We start from the raw sequence: 26,581 nt of genomic DNA, 5'->3' as shown, positions 1-26,581 counted from the left end.
TAGTAAAGGATAAAGTCGCCACTTTTCGTCTGGTGTTTGGATGTTATCCAGAGCCACACGATTTTTCTTTTCACCCGAACACCAGACTAATATTACACGTGATCATTGTCAGCTGATAAATATGCACGTGACCGAAGTTTTTCAGCACGAAGAAAAACAAATTCTCGGCTGCTGATTGGCCCCCGGCAATAAAAAGCTGGTGATTTTTTTTTGATAAAGCGAATTTGATGAGCTCGACTTGTAGGCGCTAAGTGTTATATTATTCACATCCATCAACAAAAGGTGAGTTGTTATTATTATTATTTTGCTGGAGTTCATTTTTCAACATTGATACGAGGAACCTTTTTCGACTAACTTTTAACTATTAGAAATATCCCAAAAATGGCTGCCAGAAACAGAATTATCGAATACCAAAGATTGTACCAAAACTCCACCAAACCATTGTGGACTAGAGTATGTATTTAATATGGTAGTATCAAGGCGTTCAGATTCATTGATGTATCAATTCATCCAAATTCACTTGTGTATTACATCATTCGGGCTCATTTTTTGGATCAGATAAAAACAATAATAATGAAATGTATTGAACAGCAGCGAACAATATCGAATATTAATGCCGAATATTGAATCAAGAATATTGAATCATGAGTAAAAACAAATAATCAACACTGAAGAATAGTTGATAATGAATAATAATCTACAGCAATGAACAATTCAGGATATTCTAATGAACAGCAATGAACAATTCAGGAAAAGCTAATGAACAGCAATGAATATTGAAGAATAGTCATAAGATACAGAACTTATCGTCTTTATGAAATACTAACCCCTCAAATAGCACCCAAGATCCGCTATGTATCTCTACCCATTCTACGGTTTGTTTGCCGTCTCCATGGTTGTCCCATTGGTCTACACTGGTAGAGCCATCCTCGGTATCAAGGACCCAAAGAAATAAGTTACTCTTATTGTATTAAGATAAAGCAGAACTCAAAAGAGATCAAAAAAATGATAAAAATATTACAATAATAATAATAACAATTACAATAAATTCTATTCCACATTCGAAAATTTCCAAGCCACCAGAAAGGAAAATTAAAAGGAAGAAACAATGGTTAGATTTTGTTTGGCTCTTTTTTTTTGTTTTCTTTTTTTAATGAAGTTCTTTTTTTGAATAAAAGTGGTATTGCTAGGTTCTATTTAAGTGGGATTTTGTAATATCAAAGGGCCTTTTTGAATGAAATCACTGAAGAACATATCAGCAAACCATGGCATTTCATTTTTAGTTTTGTTTTTTTGTTGTGTGTGCGTCTTAATTATCATCTTGAGGATCTTTTTTTTTTTATATATAATATATGCATTGATTTTTGTCTAAAGGACGAAGGAATGGAGTTTTGTGTTTTGACAAATTTAATTTGTAGACTTGGTTGGTGATTATGTTTCTATCTATTTTGAAGGGTTCATTGGAACTTCGGACATTTTTGGTAGTTTTCATTTGAGACTCCGTCAAAATGCCATTTTTTGCTAATTTGATGTTTTTCTCATACAAATAGAGCATCGTTGTACCATTATTCAATAATTACTTTTAGGTTTCCATCCACAGGCCAAATGTTATCAAAACAAAGGAGGTTACCAACACTATCCTCATACGTAGGTGGAAAAGCCAGAGATTTTTATATCTCAAACACAGCTCACCATAGCTGGACGATAATTCAGTTAAATGACAAAATAGATAAAACAAAGACTAGCAAATAATGACGGGTCATATCTCCAAGAAGTAATAAGGCTTTCAATGCCATGTTACGAAAAGCAGTAGATGAACAAGTGGCGAAACTGTCACGTTATATCAAATATTCTCATAATATGCTTTCTATTATTACTTTCTTGAAAGATAATCATTTCAATTACTTTGAGGCACTTATTCATCTTATTCACAATCTTCAATTTAGATGTGGCAACTACTGAGGAAAATATATATGATCAGGAAAATAATATACCCGGTGATGGAGGTGGGAGTGAGGATGAAATGGAAGACAATAACCATCTTGAAGCGAAAATACTAAAGCTTGCCAAAAGCAGCAGGGATACAAACTCCTACAAGACACTATCTATCAATTTGGAACTAAAGATAACCTTTGTATATGATATACAAAGCGTTGACTCCAATCAATTTGTAATTATTATAATATAACATGATATTCTGCAAATGAAGTATTTACTAATCAAAAACATCATCAATCTTAATCCCCGGGAATGTTTTCACAATATTCTGTCTTAACGTATAATAATACCGGTAAAATACATTATTAGTGTCGATTTCATTCACCCGTCCATCATTGCTGACATTGCCAACCTCTTGGGAGACTTTTTGATATTTTTTCACAATTATGAGGATCTCCGTCATGTAAATTAAAAACGACAGTTTATCCATTTGATGCAATGGTGCTCGTGCCTTTAATTGCTGGGGGGTTAGCTTATGGTGCTGAAGGCTCCCTGTGATATCAAAAGGTTGGAAATTTCTGTGGAAATATTCGAGGTATGAACCTAATAATAACCCCTGGGAAGTTGTGTTGGTGGCGGTGTCCAGTACAGACGGCATCGTTGAAGCAGATTGAGGTTTCCTAAAGAAATTACTCATAAGCCTGAGAAACACAATAATACTGAAAAAAAGCGAAAAATGGATCTGGTCGGTGAAGTATTCGAACTGCTCGGAGTTATCGATCATGATATCAAGGTTCAGTTTGTTGATGAAACTAAGAAGTTCATTGACGATTATCAAACAATTGTACCACATTTTTTCAAGGTGGTCAGCACCAATGTGCCAAACGATATTGGAGAAAGTTTCGAAATTCGTGGGGTCGGTGGAGAAAAGTCTTTGGAAATCATCTAGATGGTCGGCACTTTCTGGATTGACATTTCCGAGTAAGTTCTGATTAAGTTTGTTGAAATATAATTGGAAATTTATATGGTAATGAATTAAAAGCGAGTAAAAATTGAAGAAAAATTCAAGTAATTGAGGGATTGGTTGTTTGATAAGATAATTCCAATCATTGTACCAATCATCGAGTTTCTTAACAACGGCGTAGAATTTCCCAAGGGCGTCACCCCCGGTCATATCATTGACAAAGAAATCGTAAACGATATCACTAAGGCATACTTCGGCCGTCATTTTTCCATCAAACACCCCGGCATACACAATATCAAGCTTCGATCGAATCTTATTCAACCGTATTCTATCAATTGAACAAGTCCTTCCACTGACCACACAATTGAACAAATGGGTGACGATTAAATGATCGTAGATCCGCATATAGGTCAACAAATCGAATTGCGAGTCGGCATCGGGAAGAAACGAGACCGTGGCATTGATAAATGAAGGATTGTAATTGATAGAGGTGATAAAATGTTTCAATGCCAATCCCGAATAAAACCAGGGGTCAATATTGAAATTAGCGGGTTGTGATAACGAGTACCCGTAAAATGAAAGAAGGGTCAATGTGGAAATGTACTTGAGGTCTGTGCTAGGATTATTAAGAATTTCTTTGGCTAAGCTATTGGAAATCCGATTGATTAGTATCTGAGTGATTTTCCGTTTAAGAGCTTGGTTTCTGGAGCTGCGCAACGCCACTAAACAGCATACATCGAGTAATAACGAGGATTCTGTACGATATTCATTGAGGAGCTCTTCGGTGGTGATGTCTGGTTTGAGAGAAATCCATTTTCCGTATTTTTCTCTGAAAATGTTCAATAGAGAATAGGCTTCGGCTTTACTAATGAATCGAAGGGTGACAATATCTTTCTCGAGCACCGGGGCTGGGGGACTAAGAAGATGGGTTACTGGGAATGGTAATAACGAAGCTGGTGGGGCTTCTTTTAGAATATTGTATGCCGATGTCATAAATGACAGAGGAATCATGGTTGAAGGGGTGATTACTTTGGGTTGCTCGGGGAATTCGTTCTGGATGGTAGTTGAAGCGATGCTTGGGCCAAGATTATTATTGATAATTGGACGTTGATGATGATTGGTAGTTAAGTCATAGTTGGTGGTGGTGCTTGAATGAGGGGCTGGAATTATCGAAGATAACGATTCATTGTTAGTGGTTAAATACCGGGCCAATTTCTTTATGTCATCATGAATCTGGTTCAATTTATCCATTTCCTGTCGATAACCCAGGATGTCAGGACGATGATTATTATGATAATGATGATTATTATTATTGTTGTTGTTGTTTTCGCGTGACGCCTCAAAGCTTCGGAGATCCGCTACCGATTGGAATTTCCCAGCATCGACAATATCTTCCTCGAAACTGCAAAGTAGTCCCAAGCCTTTACACCTTGAGCAAGCAGCAATGTTCTTTGCTTCATCGATGGCAAAGCATCGAGTCTTCTTTTTGCGGCAGTGGTTGCACGCCTTAATGGCCCGAGGGTTCAATCCACCGCCAGGTTTGATGATTTTGAATTGATTTTCAAAGCTCTTTTGGTTTCTCTGATGGTTTGTGGGGATCTTTCCTGGGAAATTACATTGATCCATGATAAAATTAAGATATATACGATGAGCTGCGATATATAGGTAAATACAATAGTTGATGATGATGGTTGAAAATATTTGTGCTTTCACCGGGCAGGTTTCCGAGGGCCGGGAGTGCCTGCCTGACAGGATATTACCCTCGGAAAGACCTTCCTGACCGGATGATAACCCCCCGTTTTTCATTCGGCACCCTTCATTTCCCGATTTGGATTGTTTCCTGAGCTCAGCGGGTGTGCGACCCTCAGTTGCGGAGAAATAATTCCTTGACTTTTTTTATGATTCATCGAGAGATTATTTATTTATTAACACCATTAGCATTTATCATCAACGAGGTCCAGCGATACGATGAAGAAACTACTTTCGATACAGTCCCATGTGGTCCACGGATACGTGGGGAATAAAGCAGCCACTTTCCCATTGCAACTAAAAGGATGGGACGTCGACGCCCTCAATACCGTGCAATATTCAAATCATCCGGCGTATGGATCATTTTACGGAATCAAGTACCAGGCCAATGAACTTCTAGAAATATACAAGAAGATTGTCGAAGTGGCACAGGTTCACTATTCTGTGGTGCTTTCTGGGTACATCACCAGCAAACAACATTTGGAATCAATCATTGAAATTGTCAACGACGCAAAGACTCATAATCCGAACGTCAAATGGTTTTTCGATCCCATCATTGGGGATAATGGCAGAATATACATCAATGACTCGAATAGTATCATTGAATTATACAAAATGTTGTTACGGCAAGGCCAGCCGTTCCTCGTCACCCCAAATCATTTTGAATTAGAATTGTTGACCGATACCAAAATCACCAACCTCGAGCTGTTAAAGCAGGCATTGACAAAGTTCAAGCAATTGTATCCATTAATTAACAGTATTGTGGTGACGTCAGTGGATTTGGCAGAAGATCCAGGGTATCTAATATGTGCTGGGTCGACAAACGACAGTGATACCTTCATTTATTACAAAATCCCCAAATTCAATGGGTTTTTCTTTGGGTCAGGGGACTTGTTTGGGGCATTGCTTGCGGACTCATATATCAACCATGAAGCCTCCCTGGGATCAAGAATTGATATTTTGGCGAATTCATTGAATGAGGTACTTAGTGTCCTCTATCACGTATTGGACTATTCGTATAGATGGCAGCTCAACACTCTTGCTAAACTGGGCCAGCGCATCGCACCAGAAACCAAGATTAAAGTGAATGATTTGAAGATTGTCCAGTGCAAGAAGTATTTCACCGAAGACGTCGAACTCCGGTACAGCAAGATGACGTATTAGCATAGGATTAATTTAGTAGAATTGATAGAGATTATATAAAAATACATAAGAATAATACATAATAAGAATATAATAATGATAATGATAATGGTGGTGGTGGCGTGTGTACGGATGTTTCTGAGCTGTGGTGTCTGGGTGTCTGTCCGCCAGGTAAAAAAAATTCTTTTGGGCAAAACTTCCATCATCAACACAAACGAAACCAGTTGATATTTCCATTGATAATATATTGAATATCCTCCTGGCCTCCAATTACCATGTCCCAGGTTTATCAGGCTTCTCGTTCCGATACATTGTTCCTTGGAGGACAGAAAATCAGCGGAGACGACGTCCGTAACCAGAACGTCACCGCCGCGCTTTCGGTGGCCAACGTGGTGAAATCGTCTCTTGGCCCAGTTGGTCTTGACAAAATGTTGGTCGATGACATCGGAGATGTTACCGTGACCAATGATGGGGCTACGATCTTATCGCTTTTAGATGTTCAACATCCTGCCGGTAAAATCCTTGTTGAATTAGCTCAACAGCAGGATAAAGAAGTCGGTGATGGTACAACTTCTGTGGTGATCATCGCGTCTGAACTTCTTAAACGTGCTAACGAACTAGTGAGAAACAAGATCCATCCAACCACTATTATCAACGGGTACCGTTTGGCGTTGCGTGAGGCCATCAAATATATCCATGAAGTGCTCAGTCAACCGGTTGACAGCTTGGGTAGAGAAGCATTGATCAACATTGCCAAAACCTCAATGTCATCAAAGATTATTGGTAGTGATTCCGAATTTTTTAGTAAAATGGTGGTCGATGCCATCATGTCCGTCAAGACCGCTAACAACAAGGGGGAAATCAAATACCCAATCAAGGCCGTTAACATCTTGAAAGCTCATGGTAAATCGTCTACCGAATCAATGATTATCAATGGTTACGCTCTCAATTGTACCGTTGCTTCTCAAGCCATGCCAAAGAGAATTAACAATGCCAAGATCGCGGTCCTAGATATAAATCTTCAAAAGGCCAAGATGGCCCTTGGGGTGCAAATCAACATCCAAGACCCTGAACAATTAGAACAAGTTAGAAAGAAGGAATACCAAATTGTCATTGAAAGGATCCGTAAAATCTTGGCTGCCGGTGCCAATGTGATTTTGACTACCAAAGGGATTGATGATCTATGTTTGAAAGAATTTGTCGAGGCCAAAGCCATGGCAGTTAGAAGATGTACCAAAGAAGATTTGAAACGTATTGCTAGAGCTACCGGAGCCACTTTTGTCACCAACATGTCCAACTTGGAAGGTGATGAAACTTTCGAAGCTTCATACTTGGGTTCTGCTGAATGTGTCAGGCAAATTAAAATCAGTGACGACGAATGTATTGTTGTCGAAGGTACATCGAAACATTCTTCCAGCTCGATTGTTTTGAGAGGTCCAAACGAGTATTCTCTTGATGAGATGGAAAGATCGTTACATGACTCTCTTTCAGTGGTTAAGAGAACCCTTGAAAGTGGTAACATTGTTCCAGGTGGTGGGGCCGTGGAAACCGCCTTGAACATTTATTTGGAAAACTTTGCCACCACTGTGGGATCGCGTGAACAATTGGCGATTGCCGAGTTTGCCGCTGCATTGTTGGTGATTCCAAAGACCCTTGCCGTCAATGCTGCTAAGGATTCGTCAGAGCTCGTTGCCAAGTTGAGATCTTACCATTCTAAATCGCAAAGTTCTTTGCCAAACGATACCAAGCGTAAGAATTACAAGAACTACGGGTTGGATTTGATCAATGAAAAGATTGTTGATGAAACCGTTGCTGGGGTCATTGAACCAACAATGAGTAAAGTCAAGAGTTTGAAGAGTGCCCTTGAAGCATGTATTGCAATTTTGAGAATCGACACCATGATCAACATTGACCCAGAACCAGAAAAGGAAGACCCACACGGGCATTAAAATTTTCTAAATTGATATAATGTTTCTCAAATAAACGGATTGTTATTAGTTTTTAAAATAATTGGTTGTAATAAATAAATAACACTTTATAAATATTAGTTATAAAGAACCGGCGCGGTGCTCTCTCCCTTTCTCTCGCACGCTTCCCCCCTCACCGGGTAAACCGATCCGGAAATCTTTAACGATTTTTCATCTTTTCAATTTGATTAAGTACACAAATTGTTTGTTATTATCGGCATCCACCGTGTACTTCCCTTCGATATATATATCATCTCTCACAAATACAATGAGCACCGCATTGGCTGATCTTCGATCATCGATCATTGCCAAATCACCAATCACCCTCTTGGATGCTGCTGGCACCGCCATCGATGATATATCGTTGGCAACCACCATCGTGTTGGGCGAGAAACAATATAATTTACACCAAGAAACCATAAAAATCAACAATAAAGATCTTCCGCTCCAGGCTTTCTACAATGTCTGGGTCATGAGGGACTTTTCGACTGCCGATTACATTTCTCAATCGCAAAGCAAAAACATCCCAACCATTAGTTTCCACAACAAATCCGAATTGATCAAATATTTTGATGGTCAATCCACGACTTTTCTTGATTCTTCGTCTGTGGTTTCCTCTTCCACAACCGCCCCGGTAAAGATCAAGACAGATGAAGCTGAGGAGGACAAGAAGAAACAGGAAAATTATGTGGGTAGTGGTGCGGCAGCAGCAACAGCAGCAGCAGGGGAGGTGAGTAATAGTAATAATAATAATAAGAATAACAATAATAATAATAATATTGCATCCAATGAGTTGGAAGTACCATTGCTACATGATAATTTATTCCAAGGGGTTAAACTGATCAATTTCGAGTATTTGGTGAAAGAGGCCGAGCTTAAAATTGTCAAGCCCCTCAAACTGAAATCGAGTCACGGTGGGAAAATTGGTAAACCGGACAAAGCTAATGGTGGTGGCAAGAAAGTGGATAATCCAATTATTTTATTGTCGCCGGCTACTTCGGCATTAATACAAATGTCAAATATTAAAGAGTTTCTTGAGAATGGGGTATTCAAAGAACCTAATGCTGCATCATCGCAATCTACCGGGACAAATCTTATCAGAATTAAAAAAGTTTTCCCAAACCTTGGGCCTCAACAATTTTTAATTGTGAATTCTACAGATTTTTTCACAAAAATGGAGTATTGGGATAGAGTGGTGGCGATTTTCACCACGGGGCAACTTTGGCAATTCAAAAATTATTCCATCAAGGATCCAGAAAAATTGTTCCAGAAATTCAAAGGTTATTATTTTGGCTACGAAGGCGCGTTGATGAATAAGAATGCTCAAGATTGGAACGTCGAAGTGGTGAAGATCGACAGAAATAGAAGATTCAACGATAAGGAAATTAGTGAACAATTCTGGAGGAGTTTGGAAAGATCGATGATGATCCAAGGTTTTAGAAAGAATTAGTGATGGGGCTGACCGCGGGGCCGGCTACTTCTATGAAAAAGAAAGGGAGAGAGAGAGAGAGAGAGAGAGAGAGAGAGAGAGAGAGAGAGAGAGAGAGAGAGAGAGAGAGAGAGCTATTCAGTGTATATTATAATTAGGATCCTTTAATGAATGATTAAAGTAATCGTAAAGTTATCGTAAAGTTAAGGTTTTATAAATTATTGTTGTGCTAATCGTGCCTGGTCTCAAGAAGCATTAAATAGGAAATGATCGACCCACCAAATTGTAACAAGACTTTCCATTATTCTTTTACTAACCTGTGATTTTCAATACTACCTATGTATGGTTGTGATCCTGAAACTTCAATCGATCTTTAAAAAAATCACATGTCAAACAGGATTTCAACCTAGTATTACCATCCGTGCCAACTGTCATCATTTGTTCAAAGAAGTTGTTTATCAAGCCCCTGGGCATGCAAAAGCTCCGACAATTTCTTCAAATTCTTATCATCACAAAACATCTTGCAAAGATCAAATCTTCTCAAATTACTCAAACACATTACCAAGTTACCAACTCTTGTGGCGTCACATTTATGATTCACAAGACAATAAGTTGCCGCAATGAGGAAAAAATCGAAAAACTCGTTGTCGATCCCAGCAATCTCAAATATCGAAGTATATTGTTCGCAAGTGATACCATTGATGAGATACTCGTACACTGCAGTGGCATTGGCCCGGTTCTTCATTAGGGTGGTCAAGTAGTAGTGGGTTGGGGTATCTGGTAGTTTCATATCTTTCTGAGTCATGACTAGTGGTGTCTGGGAATTCACCATTTTAGCATCATCATCTATTATCTGTATTTTCTTCCCATTATCTTCTATTTTTTGTATTTTCTTGCTGGAAGATTGGCCATCATTCAAAATACCACCATCTACTATTTGCAAGTTCCCTTCTGTAATTTGAAAGTCCTCACGAACTGTATCATCACCCAGCGATTGGCTACTGTTATCCTCCTTGTTTGATTTCCCGTCAATCAATCCTTGTAATTCCTTAGGTAATTGTTCCACTTCAATGATCTCAATGGTTTTCAAACCAGAATCCTCTACTTGTTGCTTATTAGCAGATTCCTTTTTCTTCTTCTTTTGCTTCTTCAAGCTAGAATCCTCATTCTTTGTGTATATTGCCAATTCTTTTTTTATAAGAATATTACCACCATCCAACTTCAATCCTTCATTCCACGCCTGGACCGCGTCTCGTAAATCTCCTCCGGTATTCACCACTGCCAATCCTTTTCGATAGTACAACTTCACCAAAGTTTTCTTAATGGCATCCTCATCATTGGCATCAGTAGCCAAGGAAATCCCTTTTTTACAATCCTCTAGTACTCTGGTCCAATCATCAAGCTTGGCAAAACACATGGACCGATTAGAATATAATACTGGGTTCAGTGGGTCTAATTTGATAGAGTCTCTATACAATTTCGCGGCTTTTTTGAACTCCTGTTTCTTGAATGCTTCATTACCTTTCTCCTTGAGTTTTTCTGACATGATGGACAATATTTAGTTATTATCTTACCACAGTTTTTAACTTTTGTCTTCTACTGATCTTTGTCTTTGATCTTTGCTTTATATTTTGCTGTTATGCTTGAGATGAGTTTTCAACTTTGAGTTTTGTTATATATTATATTTCATTTGCCTCTTTTTGCCCTTCTAGTTTTGTTTTTATATTTTGAGATGGGCTTCCTTTGGTTTTTCGCTTCCGTATCTATCTCCGTATCTCTTTATCCTTCACTTTATTTCTGTCTTTATTTCTTTATTTCTTTCTTTCTTTCTGTCTGTCTGTCTGTCTGTCTGTCTGTCTGTCTGTCTGTCTGTCTGTCTGTCTGTCTGTCTTTCCGTCACAACCCAAATGATCAATTCCAAAATCCCTATTTATTCATTTGATGTTTTTTGATTCCTCTATTGTGTTTTTTTTTTCCTCTCTGTTTTTTTGATTCCTTCAATTTTCACCTGCAAAAAAAATTACTGAAAAAAATCACCCATCATCATCGATCTTATCACCGATCAAACACTTTTCGTCTCCCATATAGACATAATATCTATTTTAAAATCCCATCCAGGCAACCCCCCGCCATGTCCTCCCCAGACTTCCTCGATGAACTAGAAGCAATCGAAGCAATCTACCCCGATTGCCTCACCAGACTCACCCTGGCAATCATGGAACTCATCATTCCTTCCCATCCATGGTGTAAAATACGATTATCATTCAGCGATTCTTATCCTGAATCATCCGCTCCCAATATCTTACTCGTGAAATCTACCAGAAAAGTCGATCGCAACAATGAGAAACCCTTAGAAACACTTGTGCAATCAACGCTTGATGAAATATTTGTCGAGGGTCTAGTATGTCTTTTTGATCTCTTTACCTTCTTAGATGAAAAATTGACAATGTTCGAAGAACAATCACCAGAAATGGAAGTTGAGAATGAAGAAACGCCCGATCTTGATGATTATGATGACGAGATCTCTAGTGTGTGGGCCCAATCCGTTCCAGTGACTGATAGAGGTTCAACGTTTATCGGATTTGCCTGTACCGTGCACAGTGATGACCAAGTAAATGAATATTTGGCCCAACTTAGATCGAATAGAAAAATCGCCAGGTCTCGCCATTCTATGTGTGCTTGGAGAATTAAAAATCAGGATGGAACTATCATTCAAGACTCTGACGATGATGGTGAAACCGCAGCAGGAGGAAGAATGTTACATCTCATGACATTGATGGACGTTTGGAATTGTCTTGTGGTTGATGTTCGATGGTTTGGAGGAGTTCATATCGGTCCAGATAGATTCAAACACATCAATTCCACTTCAAGGGAGGCGATAATAAATGGAGGATTTGCCCCCCTCGATAAACCAAAGAAAAAATAAGAAATCTTACAAAAAGAAGGTCCATTTCATTTATTTTGGTCAAAAGAGAATTTATTGTTCAATCCATTAATAGAATTATATTTTCTGGTATCATAGAATACAAATCAATCTCAAAAACCTCATTGACGATAAACGGTACAAGCAATAGTAAAACGAAAAAATTCATAATTAACAAAAAGACAAAAAGGAACACCATCACCACCATTCCTTGACTTCTTCTCTGCTTGGTAGTAAGGATCTGCGGGCGGATCTGCTTGCTTGGTTTCAACCAAAATAACATCAACGAATGCCATTGGTTTATCCCAGGAATCAACAAGATTGGAAACTGCACAAATAATAAAATATGACCCAACACAAAATCATTGACAAATAAACTCAACTCCATAGTCTTGCATAAATATTCTCTAATAGGCTGGGTCATAGTACTAAACCCTAACCCAGATGTTAGCCAGGTACCAGACCACCACGCCCTGTTGGCTGCATTATTTTGAAGTTCTCGGGTGATAAACAATAAAGTAATCATTTTGAAAAATAAATCTTGTAGCATAATGCAAACTGCATAACCCAATATGGTGACTGTAAAGTTCCACTCCTCAAGAAACCAAAAGATTTCAAAAAATATAATATGATTAATGAATCCCAAACTATGCGTGACAAACGCCATACTTGATGGGAACTTTGTGCAGCAGCATCCAAATATAGGCCCAAACAAGAGTGAGAAGGTAAACCCAGAAAGTGCAATCACCATATTAATAAATATTGGCGCAAACGTGGCTATTATAATTCTCGCAATTGCAGCTGATGGTGTAGGATTTCTAGACCTTTTGTGAGAGCTAGCAAACAAAAATGCAGTGAGTACAAACATTGTGTAGACAAGTTTAGCACAAATTTGATCGAGGAAAATGTTCATCATAGAAGGCTTCCTAAAACTCAAAGAAAGCTTGTCACCTGGTTTTGAATAAGATTTCTTTTTTGATCCAGTAATCTGAGATCTTAGCTCTCTAGTAAATTTAATCCATGAATCTTTCTTTCCTTGGCTGTTTCCTGATGAGAGCCACTTTAGATAATTCTTGTAATCTAGAAAAAAATCATTCCAATAAAATTGATTCGGGTTAAATACGAAAGGCGACAAGCAAAGACCATTAACAGTTATCCAAAACCAGAATGTTGAGATGTTGAATGTCACACCGGTACAATAAACAATCAATAAGCTTGATAAGGCACCAAAATAAAGACTTTCCGAAGCAAATCTGGAATAAATTACAGAGAATGGAACCCTGATCGTGGCAAATCCTCTACCAGTAGAAATATACTTAGCCCCACCAACGGCCAAATCATTGATCAAAGATTGTGCATAGATTTTACACACAAAAACTTCAAAGAGTGGGGATAATGATGCAAAGTGCTTGCTCAATCTGGATAAAGCTTTCCAAATACCTCGTTCCATAAGTTCCTGAACGCATAAAGGGACAAATGAAATACCAAAAACAACGAATATAGATAGAACACATGTTTTCAACCAGTTATTAATTGGTTCAATATTATAGCATCCCGCAGGCTTTCGAGGGTCTGTGTGAGGTTTGTATCTATTATACTCACATATAACACTGTTTGCAAATAATGATGAAAGGTTGACAGTTACTAATAACAACAACTTCACCGACAAAATTATAAACACATTGTTCAAATGAAATCCAGGATGACCATAATAAAACGATAGGAACCTATCTAATGGTAATTGTGTGCCCAAATAGAAGTACTCTCTAGAAAGCATTTGTTCCCCCATACCAGCGCCAATTTTAGTGGTAAAGTTCAAGATTGAGCCAAATCCTAGCTCTCTACCTTTACCACACTGTATATATTCACAATGTTTAATTCTTCCGCCTCTAAGAATAGTGGTCATACCTGCATAAATATCTTCATTTAGATGAAGACCTTTCTGGGCTTTGGAGACACCACCTCTAGTTGTCATGAATATATTATTAAGAAAATCAGGATGACCGTAGTGGAGCTTTCCTCCAATCTGAGCTAAAGTTCTTGCAAAAAGGGTACCAAAAGTTTGCTCTTTTCCAGCAGCCACATCTCCCAAGATACCAATATTCTCAGAAAAAATGTATTCCCGCGTACCAATTATTGCAATTGGACTATTATATGGATGTTCATAAGGTGAGCTGCCAATAGAATATTCAATTGGATGAACTTTTTCTTCAAACTCTGCTAAGACATTTCTGATTTTCAAGCACTCTTCTAAGTAATTATCCTGGTTGGCATCAATCAACTGAATATATTCACCTCTGCAGAAAATTAATGAGTTATTCTGATTATCGCTCTTACCATCTCCCAAAATTGGATTTCCTGGTAGTTTAATTCGATATTTAGGTATTCTGTTTCCAGTTTCATCAATTTCACAACTTCCATCCATTAACGATGTATAATAAACAATTATTCCAGTATCTGGATCAATTTCTTTGTCTAGATAAGAAATTTGCAACTCTGGATAAGCGCGAAGTAAAAAGTCTTTATTTTCTTCTTCGACTGCACTAAATTCAACTAATCTCTGCATTGATACAACAATTCTAAACTTTCTGAGAGCCATTATGGCAGCCGCTTCATATTTCTTTACTTCAGAATCATCAAAGTCACTCAAATTTGGGTTCTCAACATCGTATAATAACTTTATGGCTCTTGAATAATTCATAAACCCAGAAATTGTTCTATATAACGTTTGTGATCTTAGCGAAGCCCAAATCCTGGTCCGTAAAATATATTCCGGAGTTGCTGATTTAAAGCCAACACAATAATATGGTAAGTTATTATAATGCTCTCTTTGGCCATCTATGTTATCCAGTGGGCGTGAAATTTCAGTCTCATCTACTAATATTTTCGTATCTTGAACAAAACAATCCCATTCCATGGGATGAAGCTGTTTCAAATATTCTAGTAATGTAATATGGGCATACTCATCTTCTTCTCTAATAATTTCTTTCAAAGTCAAAAGAATGTTTTCACTATAATGTGGAATCAATACAGAAAATGTTGGCATTTCACTTATGGAGCATGGTTCAGGCATAAATGTAGATAAAGATTGGGCAAAAAATGTGATACGTCTTTGTGCTTCGGCAAGACCCTCGGAAACAGAAAATTTGACAAATCTATCTTCCTGAGAAACGAAGAAAGTTGGTTCTATGAAAGAATTAACATCATTTACTCCCAGTTTCATCACCTCCTGGTAAATCAATTTTTCCACATGCTCCAACGATAATAAATGTTCACGATACATTGCAATAATTATGGAGTTCCATATCTGAGAAACTGAAAACTTTGGGTTTAGAGCTTTATCGTAAGAGCAAATAATTTTGGAAAAGATTCTTTTAGGTAATCTTGAAAAAATGTTTTTCCAAGGTGTCAAAATTGAAACACCCATATAAAAAGACCTGCAAACTGAAAATACAGTGGTCCAAATAATATACCATAAATAGGTATCAAGGAAAAATAATAACAAATCAGTTACGAACATAACTAAAAGAAGTATTTTGGGTTGATGTTGACAAATAAAACTTCCTAATACTAGATCCCCGGAACAATGAGTAATTTTTAAGTTACTAAGTTCTCTGATAGGATCACGCATTGAACGAACCAAGAAGAAATACGATTCCAAAAATTTCGCCACAAAGATAGCAGCCCATAGTCCATAAGAAGAAATGCGGTCTCTACCTTGTAAATTATGAACAGAGTCGGTGAACACTTTCGTGGGAGTGTGTTTATTATCGTCTTTCCAATAAGAACGAAATAGTTTTCCAAGAGGTGTAAAGGAAAAGTAACAAACAGTGATAATGGATACAATGAATTGAAAGCTGGAGATGATAGTGCCACTGTTTGATTTCCTATTCAGCTGCAAGAATCCAAATACATAAATCGAAGGTACAGTATTCACTATAAAGATTAGTGATAATAGCAAGAATCGTCTTGTAAGTGGTTCTGCCCCCGACCATCTTCTTGGAACAAATGTAAATTCATGTATGGTTGCAACAATATTTATTAGACATGCAATGGAACCAGAAATAGCCATTGTCGACAACGTAGTATGAACAGACGGTTGGGTGTCTAACTGTATCTGATAATTTTTGGTATACAATGTAGGAGAGTTGAAAGAAATGTAATACCAAAACATGCAACAATGAATAATCCAAATTCTATTAAAATTCACAATGAGATGGTTCCATGTTCTTGTCTCTCTATAAGTTTTATAAAAAGCCTTGCTCCAATTAATATCACAAAAGCGTAAATATCTTTCACTTTTTGATTGTTCCATGAATTTCGTTTTTTCGTTCTTCAAGGGCAATTTGAGTAAGCCTTTTCGATACCAAAAGAATTGATTAATATCATCATAGCCTATAATACTAGCATGATCTTTACTTCTCTTGACATATTTTCCTTCCACGACTTCGTAGTTCTGGTCCCTATAGTAGTTATACAATGGAATTATAACATGTTCAAGAAAGCTACTTGGTGGTGGTACTGGTGGACGTGATGAGTCCAAAGAATAATAATAGTCATTGCAACATTTGAAAATGAAACATAAACATTCCGGCATGAATCTGACATTACCAGCTTCACCCCAGCATAATAGATAGAGAGACAATTGTATGATACAGTCTGTTGGAGACAAATCATGCATCTTCGATTTCCAAGTTCTTTCAGCTTCCTCGAATGAGTAAGATTTCAACAGCTCACTATTTTCAATATAACCAAAGAGATCATCGATGTCTAATTGGGCTGCGAAATACCATTTTTTGAAGTTGGAGTTCTCACCACCAATATAATCTGCATGCAAGGACTTGAGAGCCACCAACGGTTTCATTCTAGAAGCCCTAGAATCCAATAATCTCAACAAATAATCAAACATATTTTTGGCATTATCCATTTGAAACTCGAACACTTCTGTCAACCTCATAAATATTAATCCGATCTCTTTTCGTGCGATTGGTAAGCTATCATCTTCATAACTCCAGTTTGGATACGGATCATAATAGTCATTAAACGTGTGATAAACCCCTTCTTCAATAAGCGCTTCATCTTTGTCGACTTCATTATCATCTTGCTGATTCCACCATTTACTGGAATTAATTTTGGGAGTCTTGAAGCCGCTGAAAAGTTGCGTAGTTCTCTCAGTTAACGCCGACCCGGCAAAATGATTGGTTTTCTCCCGGTTATTATCAATAGTCGCTATAAAGTGATAAGGCTGGTGTTAGGATAAAATGTTTTAGATTCAATATAAAAGGAAGTAGAGACGAATTCATACAATCAGGAATTTGAAATTCTGGTGAATCAGTGTAATGAGATGAGCCGCTATCAGATTGACCTTGCGAAAACCCTGGATACCGGGTCTCGTCGGTGGTTTGATGCTCAGGACTTTGGCCCATTACTGCCTTCGCTTCTTCTTTTTGATATCAATAGTTTACAAATTAAGAAAAATTTTCAAAGAATTAAACAAAAGGAAAAAAATAAAACGGTATTTATTCAACTTCTGATATTTGCCACAAAAACCTCCTGGCACTTTTCCAATCAATGCACAGTTATGAGCTTACAATAACAATAACAACAACAACAATTTCTTGATACATCCTTAATGAAAAAACGCTCAAGAAACCTTCTTATATTAGCGACAAAGAAATGTAACCACATCGAAGAACAACAATCAAATATGATGCCACCATTAGTTTGGTTATTGGTTGATCTTCGGCCCTCTGTGGAGTAATTCGAGGGTATAGTCACGTGTTATAACCGGGGAAGTTGAAAAAAAAAATTCAGCTCAAATGGACAAAATGTTACTACGCAAATCCCAATCACTTATTTAGACCGATCACTGTATATTATAAATATATTGGTGCCAATATTACTATATATTAATAATGCTTAGAACTTGTTTGCAAAAGAGAGCATTTTCCCAAACCTCTGCCGCCTACAAGGTGAAGCAGAAAATTGAAGTTCAATTACTCAAAGATTTCCAAGGTATTGGTAGAAGAGGTCAAATTGTCAAAGTTTTACCAAGTAAGATGATAAACATGCTACATCCACATAACGGTGCGGCATATATATTAGAAGGTCAACCACCAAGAATTCCAGTGGTAGAGGCCAACCCAGAAGACCCGATTGTTAAAAAGATAATAAAGAAACCAGTGGAATCACCACTAGAAAGCGCTTCTACAGAATCGAAATCTCCAGCGGATTCAGAATCTGTTTTCAAATCATTAGGGTTGAGTTTCAGCTTTGAAAAGCCACAAATTGAGGACGAAGCTGCTGCTCCTGCTGCTGATGCCGCAAGTGATGTTTATTATAAGCTTGAAGCTTATCAAGACTTGCCAGGAACTCTTACTTATAACTACGATGCTGACAGCACCGGTTTCTTGAAAAAACCTATAACAAAGACTCAATTCTCTGAAACCTTAAGTAATTTGACTGGTTATGTATTGAATGAAAGTCAAATCAAATTCCAGTATCTCAGTGATGCCGGAAAGAAAGAGTTACCTACTCTTGATTTTGTGGGTAGTTATGAACTCATTATCAACATTGGCAAATACGAGCCGGTTAAGAAAAACATTTTCATTGACTCTGAATCATTCACAAAGAGAGGAAAGGAGCTTCCAACAAGACCTGGAAACTGATTTGTTTGACTTTTCCACTGCAAAAAGGATAGAACTATTGCATGTACATATACATTTATTTAGCAAAGGCTATTGTGAATAATAATAAAGGTTATTAAACTTGCGATTTGCTCATTTGAGTTTCTACGGTTACCTATTGTAGGTCAATGGTATATTTTGTAAACTAACCCTAACTGTTATGATGCTGTCTATTATACAAATTAAAACTAAGACTTCAATGTAATACTTTCAATTCTTTTTCAGTTTATTTGATTTCTTTGATTTTTTCTTCTTTTTTTGGCTATCACCACTATTTGAGACGCTATCGAACTCTCTCTTCAAATTATTTGAACCTTTGTCTGTTCCATTCAAAAAACTTTCCACCGAAGGTATAAGCGATCCTTCTCTTTGAGTATTAGGTTCACTCTTGTCAGTAGCGGCATCATCATCACCATCGTTACTTGCCATTATGTTATCAAGAAATCCATCCACATCATCAATAATCTCACGCTTGTTTCTCTTATTGGTATCTTTTTCGAGTCTCGTTTCTGTAATCAATCCCTCCGCATCATCATCATTTTCTGTATTAGCACTGTCTTTTGATGCCCCAAATACTCTTCTTCCAGTGACAGTAGTTTGTTCATCGTCACTTTCTTCTGAATCTTCAAAAAACTCCTTCATTTGGGAGTATCCTACCGATCTGTACGACTGTGATTTTATCGAATCGTCATTGTTGGCTAGCTGCTGCTTCTTCGACTTGAATCTTTCGGCATTTGAAGAAATTGACCAATGTGAATGATCTCCTTTACCACCAGGGGCTGTTTTTGAATTACTAGGGGTTTGTTCTGGTTTTACTTCCGTTGATGAGCCTTTGGTTTGGTTGTTTTTTGAGTCTTCAGCCACCGCCTTCCTCATGAACTTCATATTAAGCACTCTTGACGAGAGATTCTTGAGACTTGACATTTTTTCTACTCGTTTAGTTATTATAATTCACTTTATTCCGTATTCCTCCCTTTCTGGTTATATTTTACAAATATCAAAATAAATTTGTTTGGGCTTGTCCTTGTTTGGTCTTCTCTATAAAAATTTTCTGCTTTCCTATCAATTTTTTTTTCCTCTTTGCGATATAGACTTACGCAGGGTGCTGCACCCCAGCTCATCGACTATAGTCGATATATATTGAAAAAATTAAGTACCATATCATAGCTGCTGTCTACTCTTCTTTTTCCTTTGTTCTTCTCTTTTACGAAGATGATATTTTTTTGTAGCCTCAGCGAGATCAGCTTCTGTCACATTGCTGGTCTCATAATATAGGTTGATCAACTTCTCGAGTTTTGCTTCGGCCGAAGTATCTGTTGATTCTTGTCCCTTATTTGTAATTGTGGCCTTCTTGATAAACTCCAAGGTTTCATCGACTTTCGAATCAGTGCTTCTTTCTATAATTGGCGGGGTTCTATTTACAATGTTTTCTGGTTTTAGATTAGCATCCTTTGCAGCAAAATTCAAACCGCCAGATAAACCAGCCGGAACCTCATCCCTCTCTTCAGATTCACAATTATTATCATCATCTTCTTCATTATATAAGCTGCCTTTTTTTTTCACGATTGGGGGCATTGGGGGCCTTTCCTGTGGCATTTTTGGAATATCCACTAAACTTTTTTTCTGTTTCTCATCTTCCATCACCTCATCGCCAAGGAATTTCAAGTAGATTCCCCTCATTCCTAGACCTTCGCCCTTTTTAGACTGCTGTTTCTTCTTCTCCTCTTCCTCTTGCTTTCTTTTTTCTTCTTCGACAATCTCCTGTAATTCCAGCTGTTGCTTTTTATACGCTGAAGTAACAAATGTCTCGGTTTCTTCTCCAGTGGATTTTTCCTCCTCGATTCGTTTCTTATTAAGTAAATCTTGACTTAGTAATTTTCTCCGCTCTCTTTCCTCCTTCATCTTCAAAAATCCTTCCAAATTTCGGCTACTGGCATCGGCTTTTCTTTTCTTGGTATCATCTGGATCATTCCGTAGGCCCTCATACAATTCATCATACTGATATGCGGACTCATCAATATTGGCAACCTCACTGGCAGCTCGTCGCTGCAATAGCTCATTCTGATCCTGAATCAACAGTTCTGTCTGTCGTTTTAATGCCATCTTATGGTCGTTGTTTGTTTCTTGGCTGTCGTGCTCACTATTATCATCAGATGATCCATCATCGAATATCGATGGTTTCAACCCTTTGGAAATTATTCTGTTGGTATTTTTATTTGTCTTTCCCAGTAATTTGAAATTCATCATATATTATATTATCTCTATTATCCTAGTATTGCAATACACAAAAAGTAATGAATAAATATAATCTATTGTATGTTGTGATGATATTTTTTCTATTATTGTGGTACCGTGGAAAGGGCACATAACAAGATGCAGAACTGATTATGCACTCCTCACAAAATGAAACTCTCAATTATATAGAATATTATGATCTCCTCAACATCTGTTGACAAAAACAAATTCCAGTCTTTTGTTATACCCAGTTACTATGGCTCTCAGATATTCGAATAATGGGTCATCAGACTATCAAAATCATTACAAATTAGCGCCAAGTTGCTTACAGCTTTCCTATCATAATAAGAAATACAAGCAAATTATTTTCTATTTATATCGACCTAAATGAATTATCTTTCTATCAACAGTCACAATTATCGATGCTTCTCGACAATGGAATAGCATCTTTAATATTATCTATATTACACACAAAACTCACAAGTCGTTCGAACCCCATGCCAAACCCACCATGCGGTACGCTACCATTCTTTCGCAAGTTCAAGTACCATTGCAAATCCGGTAAGCTCATTTGACGTCTTTCAATCTCTTTTAATAACACATCGTAGTTGGATTCTCTAACCGACCCGCCAATCAACTCTCCCATCACCGGGAAAAGCAAATCATAGCAGGCCACGGTTTCATTATCTGGATTGATTTTCATATAAAATGCCTTTTCGTCTTTTGGATAATCGGTGACAAATACTGGTGCCTTCAAGACTTCATTGGTCAAGTATTTTTCATGTTCCGTAGATAATGAGCTACCTCTTACTGGAGGCAAGTATTTCCAGTCGTTCTTTCCAGAGGACAACAACAAGTCCATGGCTTCATTATAAGTGATTTGATACCAATTTTTGTTATTATCTTGCAACACTTTCAAACGGTTCTCGATCTCCAACAATTCTTCTTTTGAACGCTTAGAATTCTTCAAAAGATTATCGAGGGCCCCGTTTTCATTGGTCAAGATACCGTTGATGACGTGCTTGATCATTCTTTCAGAGAACCATGTTAATTGGTCAACTTTGTCCACGAACGCTATTTCCGCTTCAAGCATCCAGAACTCACTCAAATGCCTGTTGGTATCACTGGCTTCTGCTCTGAAACAAGGAGATAAAGCCCATACTTTGCTCAACGACTGCGCAAGAATCTCAAGATGTAATTGGGTTGACACTGTTAAATAACTGTTTTTCCCAAAGAATGGTGTGATTTGTTTATCCTGAGGATTGGCCAATTTTTTGGCCACCACCGAAGCACTTTCCACTTGGAACAATTCCCCTGCCCCTTCACAATCCGACCCGGTAATCAATGGGGGGTTGACTTTTATGAAATTTTCACTTTGGAAAAACTCTTGTAATTTGTATTCCATAAACGATCTTGATCTCATTACGGTTGACAACTTGGAAGTATGGAATTTCAAGGTTGGTAAAGACCGGATGAATTCTGCGGTATGGAATTTCTTTTGTAAAGGGTAATTCTCTTCAACGTTGCCAATGACCTGGAGATCTTCTGGTTTGGTGACACTCAATTCGTATAGCTGGTTCTTTCCCTTAGATTTGACCCAGCTTCCCTTTGCCATGATCGAGCTTCCAGTTTGTAAATCTTTGGCGATTTCCGGACTGGTGACGATCATGATACTATTAAAAGTTGTTCCGTCAGATAAATCAACAAACGCGATTTTTTTCATCGATCTGACCGATCTGATCCACCCTTGTGTTTGGACAAATGAGTTTTCCAATGGAGGATTAGAAAACAACGACTTGAGATCTTTTTGTAACACCGCTTGAGAGTTGGTGGTGGTTGATGAAAGGCGATTGTAATTTTTAAGAGGTGAGTGAGCCCGAGACCTCCCACAGGAACCCAAGATCCTGGACTGGAGCAACTGGAGGCATTTCATGGTTAGATGACTCTTCTTGGATGTATAATAGGTATGATGTGGAAGATTACCAATTTTCCTCTTAATAATTTTTTTTTTTTCTGCGTGCGCTCTCTCCAATCGCATGGATAATGTTACAACAATCAAGTGAGCGATAGTGTCTATTAAAATAAAACTTAGAGGGTTTAAGAATAGTATACATTGGGTGTTAAAAAAGGGTAATGAAAGAGAACAAAAAAAAAAAAAAAAGAAAAAGAAAGGGGTTTTTAGGGGAATGGAAAAACCACCAAGAAAAAACCTTGTGTTTAGGGTGCAATCAGCCCGAGACCTTCTTTTTTAATGATAAATCTAGATATAAACATGAAAATTTTGGAAACTAACCATAACTAAGGAACGTTCAAGTTATGTGCTTCTTTTCTGTAAATTTTCCCGAGCCTAAGTTATTATAATGCTATATCACTACCTCATTCAAAATCATCTTCCCAACTCTCTTCAACGGTTTCTTTGACTCTTTGGGTATATTGTGATCTATGGTCCTTGTACAAATTGGCGGCCTCAACGTTTGCGGGACTTGAAATGTTTGGATCGTTCAATAATGACTGGACTGATGTCAAGATCGAAGCAACATCGTACGTTGGTGACCACCTGTTCTGCAAAATATCCAAACATAACTCGCCTGAGGCGTATACATTTGGATGAAACATCTTACTTAGAAATACCACTGCTGGTGGTTTATTTGGATACTGTTCATCGAATGTAAGCTTGAGTTTGAAAGTCCCATCTTCAAAAGGGGTATCCGAAGGTCCGATAATGACAGCATTCCTAAAAAAAAAAAAGAGCATTAGTAAAATCTCATCAATCATTGGAATGTCGTAACTATTGAAAGAAGACCTATAACACATACCAAACGAGAACATTATCAGGTAATGGAGAGGCACTCAATCCTGCCGGAGCGTCCAGCTGCATTCTCTATAAATCGAATTATTAGTACCAAGGTCACTAACACTATGGCCATATTTCTGAGATTTAGCAGAAAAGAGATACCGCTGAAGAATGAAATAAACAAACCTACCTTGAAATCACGCATCAATCTTCTTCTAGCTGGGGTGGACATGGCTAGTGTAATATATGTTTCTTATTTTAATTGCAAAGTTATTTAATGATGGTAGCTAATGATCTGTAGCTAATGATCTGTACCGATGAGTTCCAAATTACAAACACACTCCTTCTAAAAATGATGATCCTAAACGACTTCTGAGACCAACCACTTCCTTATAAATGAATTATATGTATTAAAACTGAACTGTCCAAAGCTCAGGTGGCAATTTATTTTTAAAAAAAAAGATGATACGCTAATCGCACTACTGAGATAACATCACTCACTATCTCTACTGCCTCTACGTCAAAAACAAGAGATAAAACAAAAACGAGTTCATACCATACTATTCACAGATTATTATTGACTATATCATCATTATCGTAACCACAAGTAATACCACTTTCTGTTCTGGCTTGATGGCTGTGGATTTTCGGTTATTTCCTTCACTGCCGCTGCAACTTCCCCGACATTCTCTTCTGATTTATTTAGCCTTTTTTCCAAATCATTGATCCATTCCACAGATTCTGGCTCCTCAACTAAATCACCAATGAGACATTGATCTTCTGCTTCAACATTATCCAGAAACTTATCTCTGATCAACGCTAACACTGAGACCAAGAACCCCAATATAACCACTGCCTGACTCGCAGGATCCAATTTCCTCACATTATTGTCGAACTGCTTCTGACGTTCCTTTGTTACTGACATCAAATTCACCGACTTCAACTTCGTTATTGGAGTCGATGGCGTTGGCGATGCGGTCTTTATACTTAAAAGGGTGAACGGTATATCTTCGGGGACGTAATTTCGAGAAAGTGGGTCTTTGAAAGATTCTCTTGGACCCCAGTTACCATAAGACACGTAATACATCAATCTTTTTGCATCTTGTGGGATGGCTGGCCATTCCCCGAGCTTGTAGCTGTCCAACTCTTCGATCACTATGTTTTGCTGGTTGAACGTCAATTTCTTGAAAATCTCTGGGTTCTGGAAGACATTATCCATATCTACATCTTCTTGCTGATGCAATTCTTCTGGAGTATTATGTGACAAGAAATCAAAGATATCAGTGAAACTGAGTCTGGCTAGTTCCGCCGCCTGCTTCTTCTTTTGAGAAGGAGTCATTCTTCTCTTTCCTGGACGCACTCCATTGGAATCCGAGACATTTCTTGTCAATTGAAGACTTCTAGCAAGGACTCTTGTAGTGATATTGCTGTTATATATCCTGGTATTGTATCTCCACATGGCTATACTCTGTGGAATCTCTCCATAGAATAACCGCCCATCGAAAATCACCAAGTTTTTGTAAGACGAAGAAAAAAAAAAAAAAAATAAAAAAAAAAGAATTGGTCACGAGAACCGAAATATTTCTATCAGTGTTGTGTTAATAGAGTTGTTTTACAGTCTTTTATTAGATATCTTACTTAACCTTTAGGCACAAATTCTTGTTCTTATTATTGTTACTCTCCTATTTGGTAAGTTAAACATACCAATAGTATTTTAAGGGAGCACAGAAAAACTCATGTGGCTTATTGTGTTTGAAGTGATTTGATGCTGATCAATTAGACATGCAGTTGGTTGGTTATTTAGTTGGTTGGAAAATATCCTCAAATAGTAGATACTTCCTTCCACGATAATTGAAAACCTCCTTAGTATCCAAAATGAGGAATATTTCCAACCATAGGAAATCTTCAATCTCTTCTGTAGAGAGTTAATAGTAGTTTTAGTGAATAAACATGTATACCATTGTGGTGGTAAATATTGGCAAAGATATCTTGGTGTAAGGTTTAAATTCCTGGTGTACTGGTTTTATGTGGAGGTTACGGTCCCCCAACACCAAGGTCTTCAGCATGTTTGTGAACACTATAGTGAAAGGGGAAGTGGTTGAAAGGTGGTTGATTCAACCACTCGCTCTTGTATTAATAAGATCACCCTTTTCTCTTTTCATTGCATGGAGCTGATAATTATAGATATGGTCAATAAAGAGTTTTAGGGCACTCTTCTTTTTTTTTTTGTTTGTCTTTGTGTTTTCAGTTGATGCAGCTTTGTTTACATCCTGCACTCATGCTGAGATAAAAACATGTTTGTGGCAGTTACTAACTACTTACACAAAAGCAAAAAGCATACAGTATCCCTCTGATAAAATGGAGAGGAGAAAAAAAAACCATAATGCTTTGAAAACTCAAACCGTGCCAAAATCTAAGTATACAAATCTCCTCTACCATTTAGTGATAACTGAAAATACTAACAGTTGCCATGTTGGTTCCTGATTATGCTCAAATAAAACAATATATTCAATTTATGGGAATATCTTTACTCCCGCCAACTTTTTTTAACTGAAAAGTTAGATGAGAATGGGCATTTCAGAGGATCTTAAACTAACAATTGAAGAAACAGATTGACGAAACAACTAGGAAAAGTAGGTATAAGATATATTAACGAAAAGCCATATCTGTGAATATCAACCCCAATATCTTCTTCGATATCTATATTATTTATGGGACTATAGTTTAGCCTTAAGTGAAGACAAAAAAGATTT

General features: G+C 37.5%; 14 protein-coding genes across 14 annotated transcripts; 6 read left to right on the top strand and 8 right to left on the bottom strand. All coding sequences in view use genetic code 12, as the record gives it.

Annotated features, from left to right (window-relative positions):
• Positions 1 to 381: 381 nt before the first annotated feature.
• COX7 (cytochrome c oxidase subunit VII) lies at positions 382 to 955 on the top strand (the record flags this gene model as incomplete). Its single annotated transcript, XM_064994096.1, has 2 exons — positions 382 to 453; positions 839 to 955. 2 exons carry the CDS (start codon positions 382 to 384, stop codon positions 953 to 955), a joined length of 189 nt encoding a protein of 62 aa, XP_064850168.1.
• Positions 956 to 2,215: 1,260 nt separating this feature from the next.
• Positions 2,216 to 4,528, bottom strand: DASC09_004920 (Zn(II)2Cys6 transcription factor domain-containing protein; the record flags this gene model as incomplete). Its single annotated transcript, XM_064994095.1, has 1 exon — positions 2,216 to 4,528. One exon carries the CDS (start codon positions 4,526 to 4,528, stop codon positions 2,216 to 2,218), a length of 2,313 nt encoding a protein of 770 aa, XP_064850167.1.
• A 342-nt stretch (positions 4,529 to 4,870) lies between these two features.
• On the top strand, positions 4,871 to 5,815 carry BUD17 (putative pyridoxal kinase BUD17; the record flags this gene model as incomplete). The annotated part of the gene is made up of 1 exon (XM_064994094.1): positions 4,871 to 5,815. One exon carries the CDS (start codon positions 4,871 to 4,873, stop codon positions 5,813 to 5,815), a length of 945 nt encoding a protein of 314 aa, XP_064850166.1.
• Positions 5,816 to 6,069: 254 nt separating this feature from the next.
• On the top strand, positions 6,070 to 7,743 carry TCP1 (chaperonin-containing T-complex alpha subunit TCP1; the record flags this gene model as incomplete). Its single annotated transcript, XM_064994093.1, has 1 exon — positions 6,070 to 7,743. The coding sequence occupies one exon, from the start codon at positions 6,070 to 6,072 to the stop codon at positions 7,741 to 7,743; it is 1,674 nt and encodes a 557-aa protein (XP_064850165.1).
• A 286-nt stretch (positions 7,744 to 8,029) lies between these two features.
• CDC73 (Cdc73p) lies at positions 8,030 to 9,211 on the top strand (the record flags this gene model as incomplete). The annotated part of the gene is made up of 1 exon (XM_064994092.1): positions 8,030 to 9,211. One exon carries the CDS (start codon positions 8,030 to 8,032, stop codon positions 9,209 to 9,211), a length of 1,182 nt encoding a protein of 393 aa, XP_064850164.1.
• A 421-nt stretch (positions 9,212 to 9,632) lies between these two features.
• On the bottom strand, positions 9,633 to 10,736 carry TAH1 (Tah1p; the record flags this gene model as incomplete). The annotated part of the gene is made up of 1 exon (XM_064994091.1): positions 9,633 to 10,736. One exon carries the CDS (start codon positions 10,734 to 10,736, stop codon positions 9,633 to 9,635), a length of 1,104 nt encoding a protein of 367 aa, XP_064850163.1.
• Positions 10,737 to 11,321: 585 nt separating this feature from the next.
• Positions 11,322 to 12,116, top strand: YIH1 (Yih1p; the record flags this gene model as incomplete). The annotated part of the gene is made up of 1 exon (XM_064994090.1): positions 11,322 to 12,116. The coding sequence occupies one exon, from the start codon at positions 11,322 to 11,324 to the stop codon at positions 12,114 to 12,116; it is 795 nt and encodes a 264-aa protein (XP_064850162.1).
• A 58-nt stretch (positions 12,117 to 12,174) lies between these two features.
• Positions 12,175 to 17,539, bottom strand: DASC09_004860 (uncharacterized protein; the record flags this gene model as incomplete). Its single annotated transcript, XM_064994089.1, has 2 exons — positions 12,175 to 17,342; positions 17,419 to 17,539. The coding sequence occupies 2 exons, from the start codon at positions 17,537 to 17,539 to the stop codon at positions 12,175 to 12,177; spliced, it is 5,289 nt and encodes a 1,762-aa protein (XP_064850161.1).
• Positions 17,540 to 18,028: 489 nt separating this feature from the next.
• On the top strand, positions 18,029 to 18,781 carry MRPL50 (mitochondrial 54S ribosomal protein bL9m MRPL50; the record flags this gene model as incomplete). The annotated part of the gene is made up of 1 exon (XM_064994088.1): positions 18,029 to 18,781. One exon carries the CDS (start codon positions 18,029 to 18,031, stop codon positions 18,779 to 18,781), a length of 753 nt encoding a protein of 250 aa, XP_064850160.1.
• Positions 18,782 to 19,009: 228 nt separating this feature from the next.
• Positions 19,010 to 19,723, bottom strand: MPP6 (Mpp6p; the record flags this gene model as incomplete). Its single annotated transcript, XM_064994087.1, has 1 exon — positions 19,010 to 19,723. One exon carries the CDS (start codon positions 19,721 to 19,723, stop codon positions 19,010 to 19,012), a length of 714 nt encoding a protein of 237 aa, XP_064850159.1.
• A 237-nt stretch (positions 19,724 to 19,960) lies between these two features.
• On the bottom strand, positions 19,961 to 21,046 carry DASC09_004830 (uncharacterized protein; the record flags this gene model as incomplete). Its single annotated transcript, XM_064994086.1, has 1 exon — positions 19,961 to 21,046. One exon carries the CDS (start codon positions 21,044 to 21,046, stop codon positions 19,961 to 19,963), a length of 1,086 nt encoding a protein of 361 aa, XP_064850158.1.
• Positions 21,047 to 21,437: 391 nt separating this feature from the next.
• SLM5 (asparagine--tRNA ligase SLM5) lies at positions 21,438 to 22,967 on the bottom strand (the record flags this gene model as incomplete). The annotated part of the gene is made up of 1 exon (XM_064994085.1): positions 21,438 to 22,967. The coding sequence occupies one exon, from the start codon at positions 22,965 to 22,967 to the stop codon at positions 21,438 to 21,440; it is 1,530 nt and encodes a 509-aa protein (XP_064850157.1).
• Positions 22,968 to 23,410: 443 nt separating this feature from the next.
• On the bottom strand, positions 23,411 to 24,060 carry RAD6 (E2 ubiquitin-conjugating protein RAD6; the record flags this gene model as incomplete). Its single annotated transcript, XM_064994084.1, has 3 exons — positions 23,411 to 23,768; positions 23,851 to 23,915; positions 24,019 to 24,060. The coding sequence occupies 3 exons, from the start codon at positions 24,058 to 24,060 to the stop codon at positions 23,411 to 23,413; spliced, it is 465 nt and encodes a 154-aa protein (XP_064850156.1).
• A 360-nt stretch (positions 24,061 to 24,420) lies between these two features.
• On the bottom strand, positions 24,421 to 25,287 carry DASC09_004800 (uncharacterized protein; the record flags this gene model as incomplete). The annotated part of the gene is made up of 1 exon (XM_064994083.1): positions 24,421 to 25,287. The coding sequence occupies one exon, from the start codon at positions 25,285 to 25,287 to the stop codon at positions 24,421 to 24,423; it is 867 nt and encodes a 288-aa protein (XP_064850155.1).
• Positions 25,288 to 26,581: the final 1,294 nt, after the last annotated feature.

This window comes from Saccharomycopsis crataegensis, assembly GCF_037102585.1.
Source record: "Saccharomycopsis crataegensis DNA, jcf7180000000072, whole genome shotgun sequence".
In the NCBI taxonomy this organism is placed as follows: Eukaryota; Fungi; Ascomycota; class Saccharomycetes; order Ascoideales; family Saccharomycopsidaceae; genus Saccharomycopsis; species Saccharomycopsis crataegensis.
Note: the sequence above shows the minus strand (reverse complement) of the source record. Positions and strands in the feature narration are given on the sequence as shown.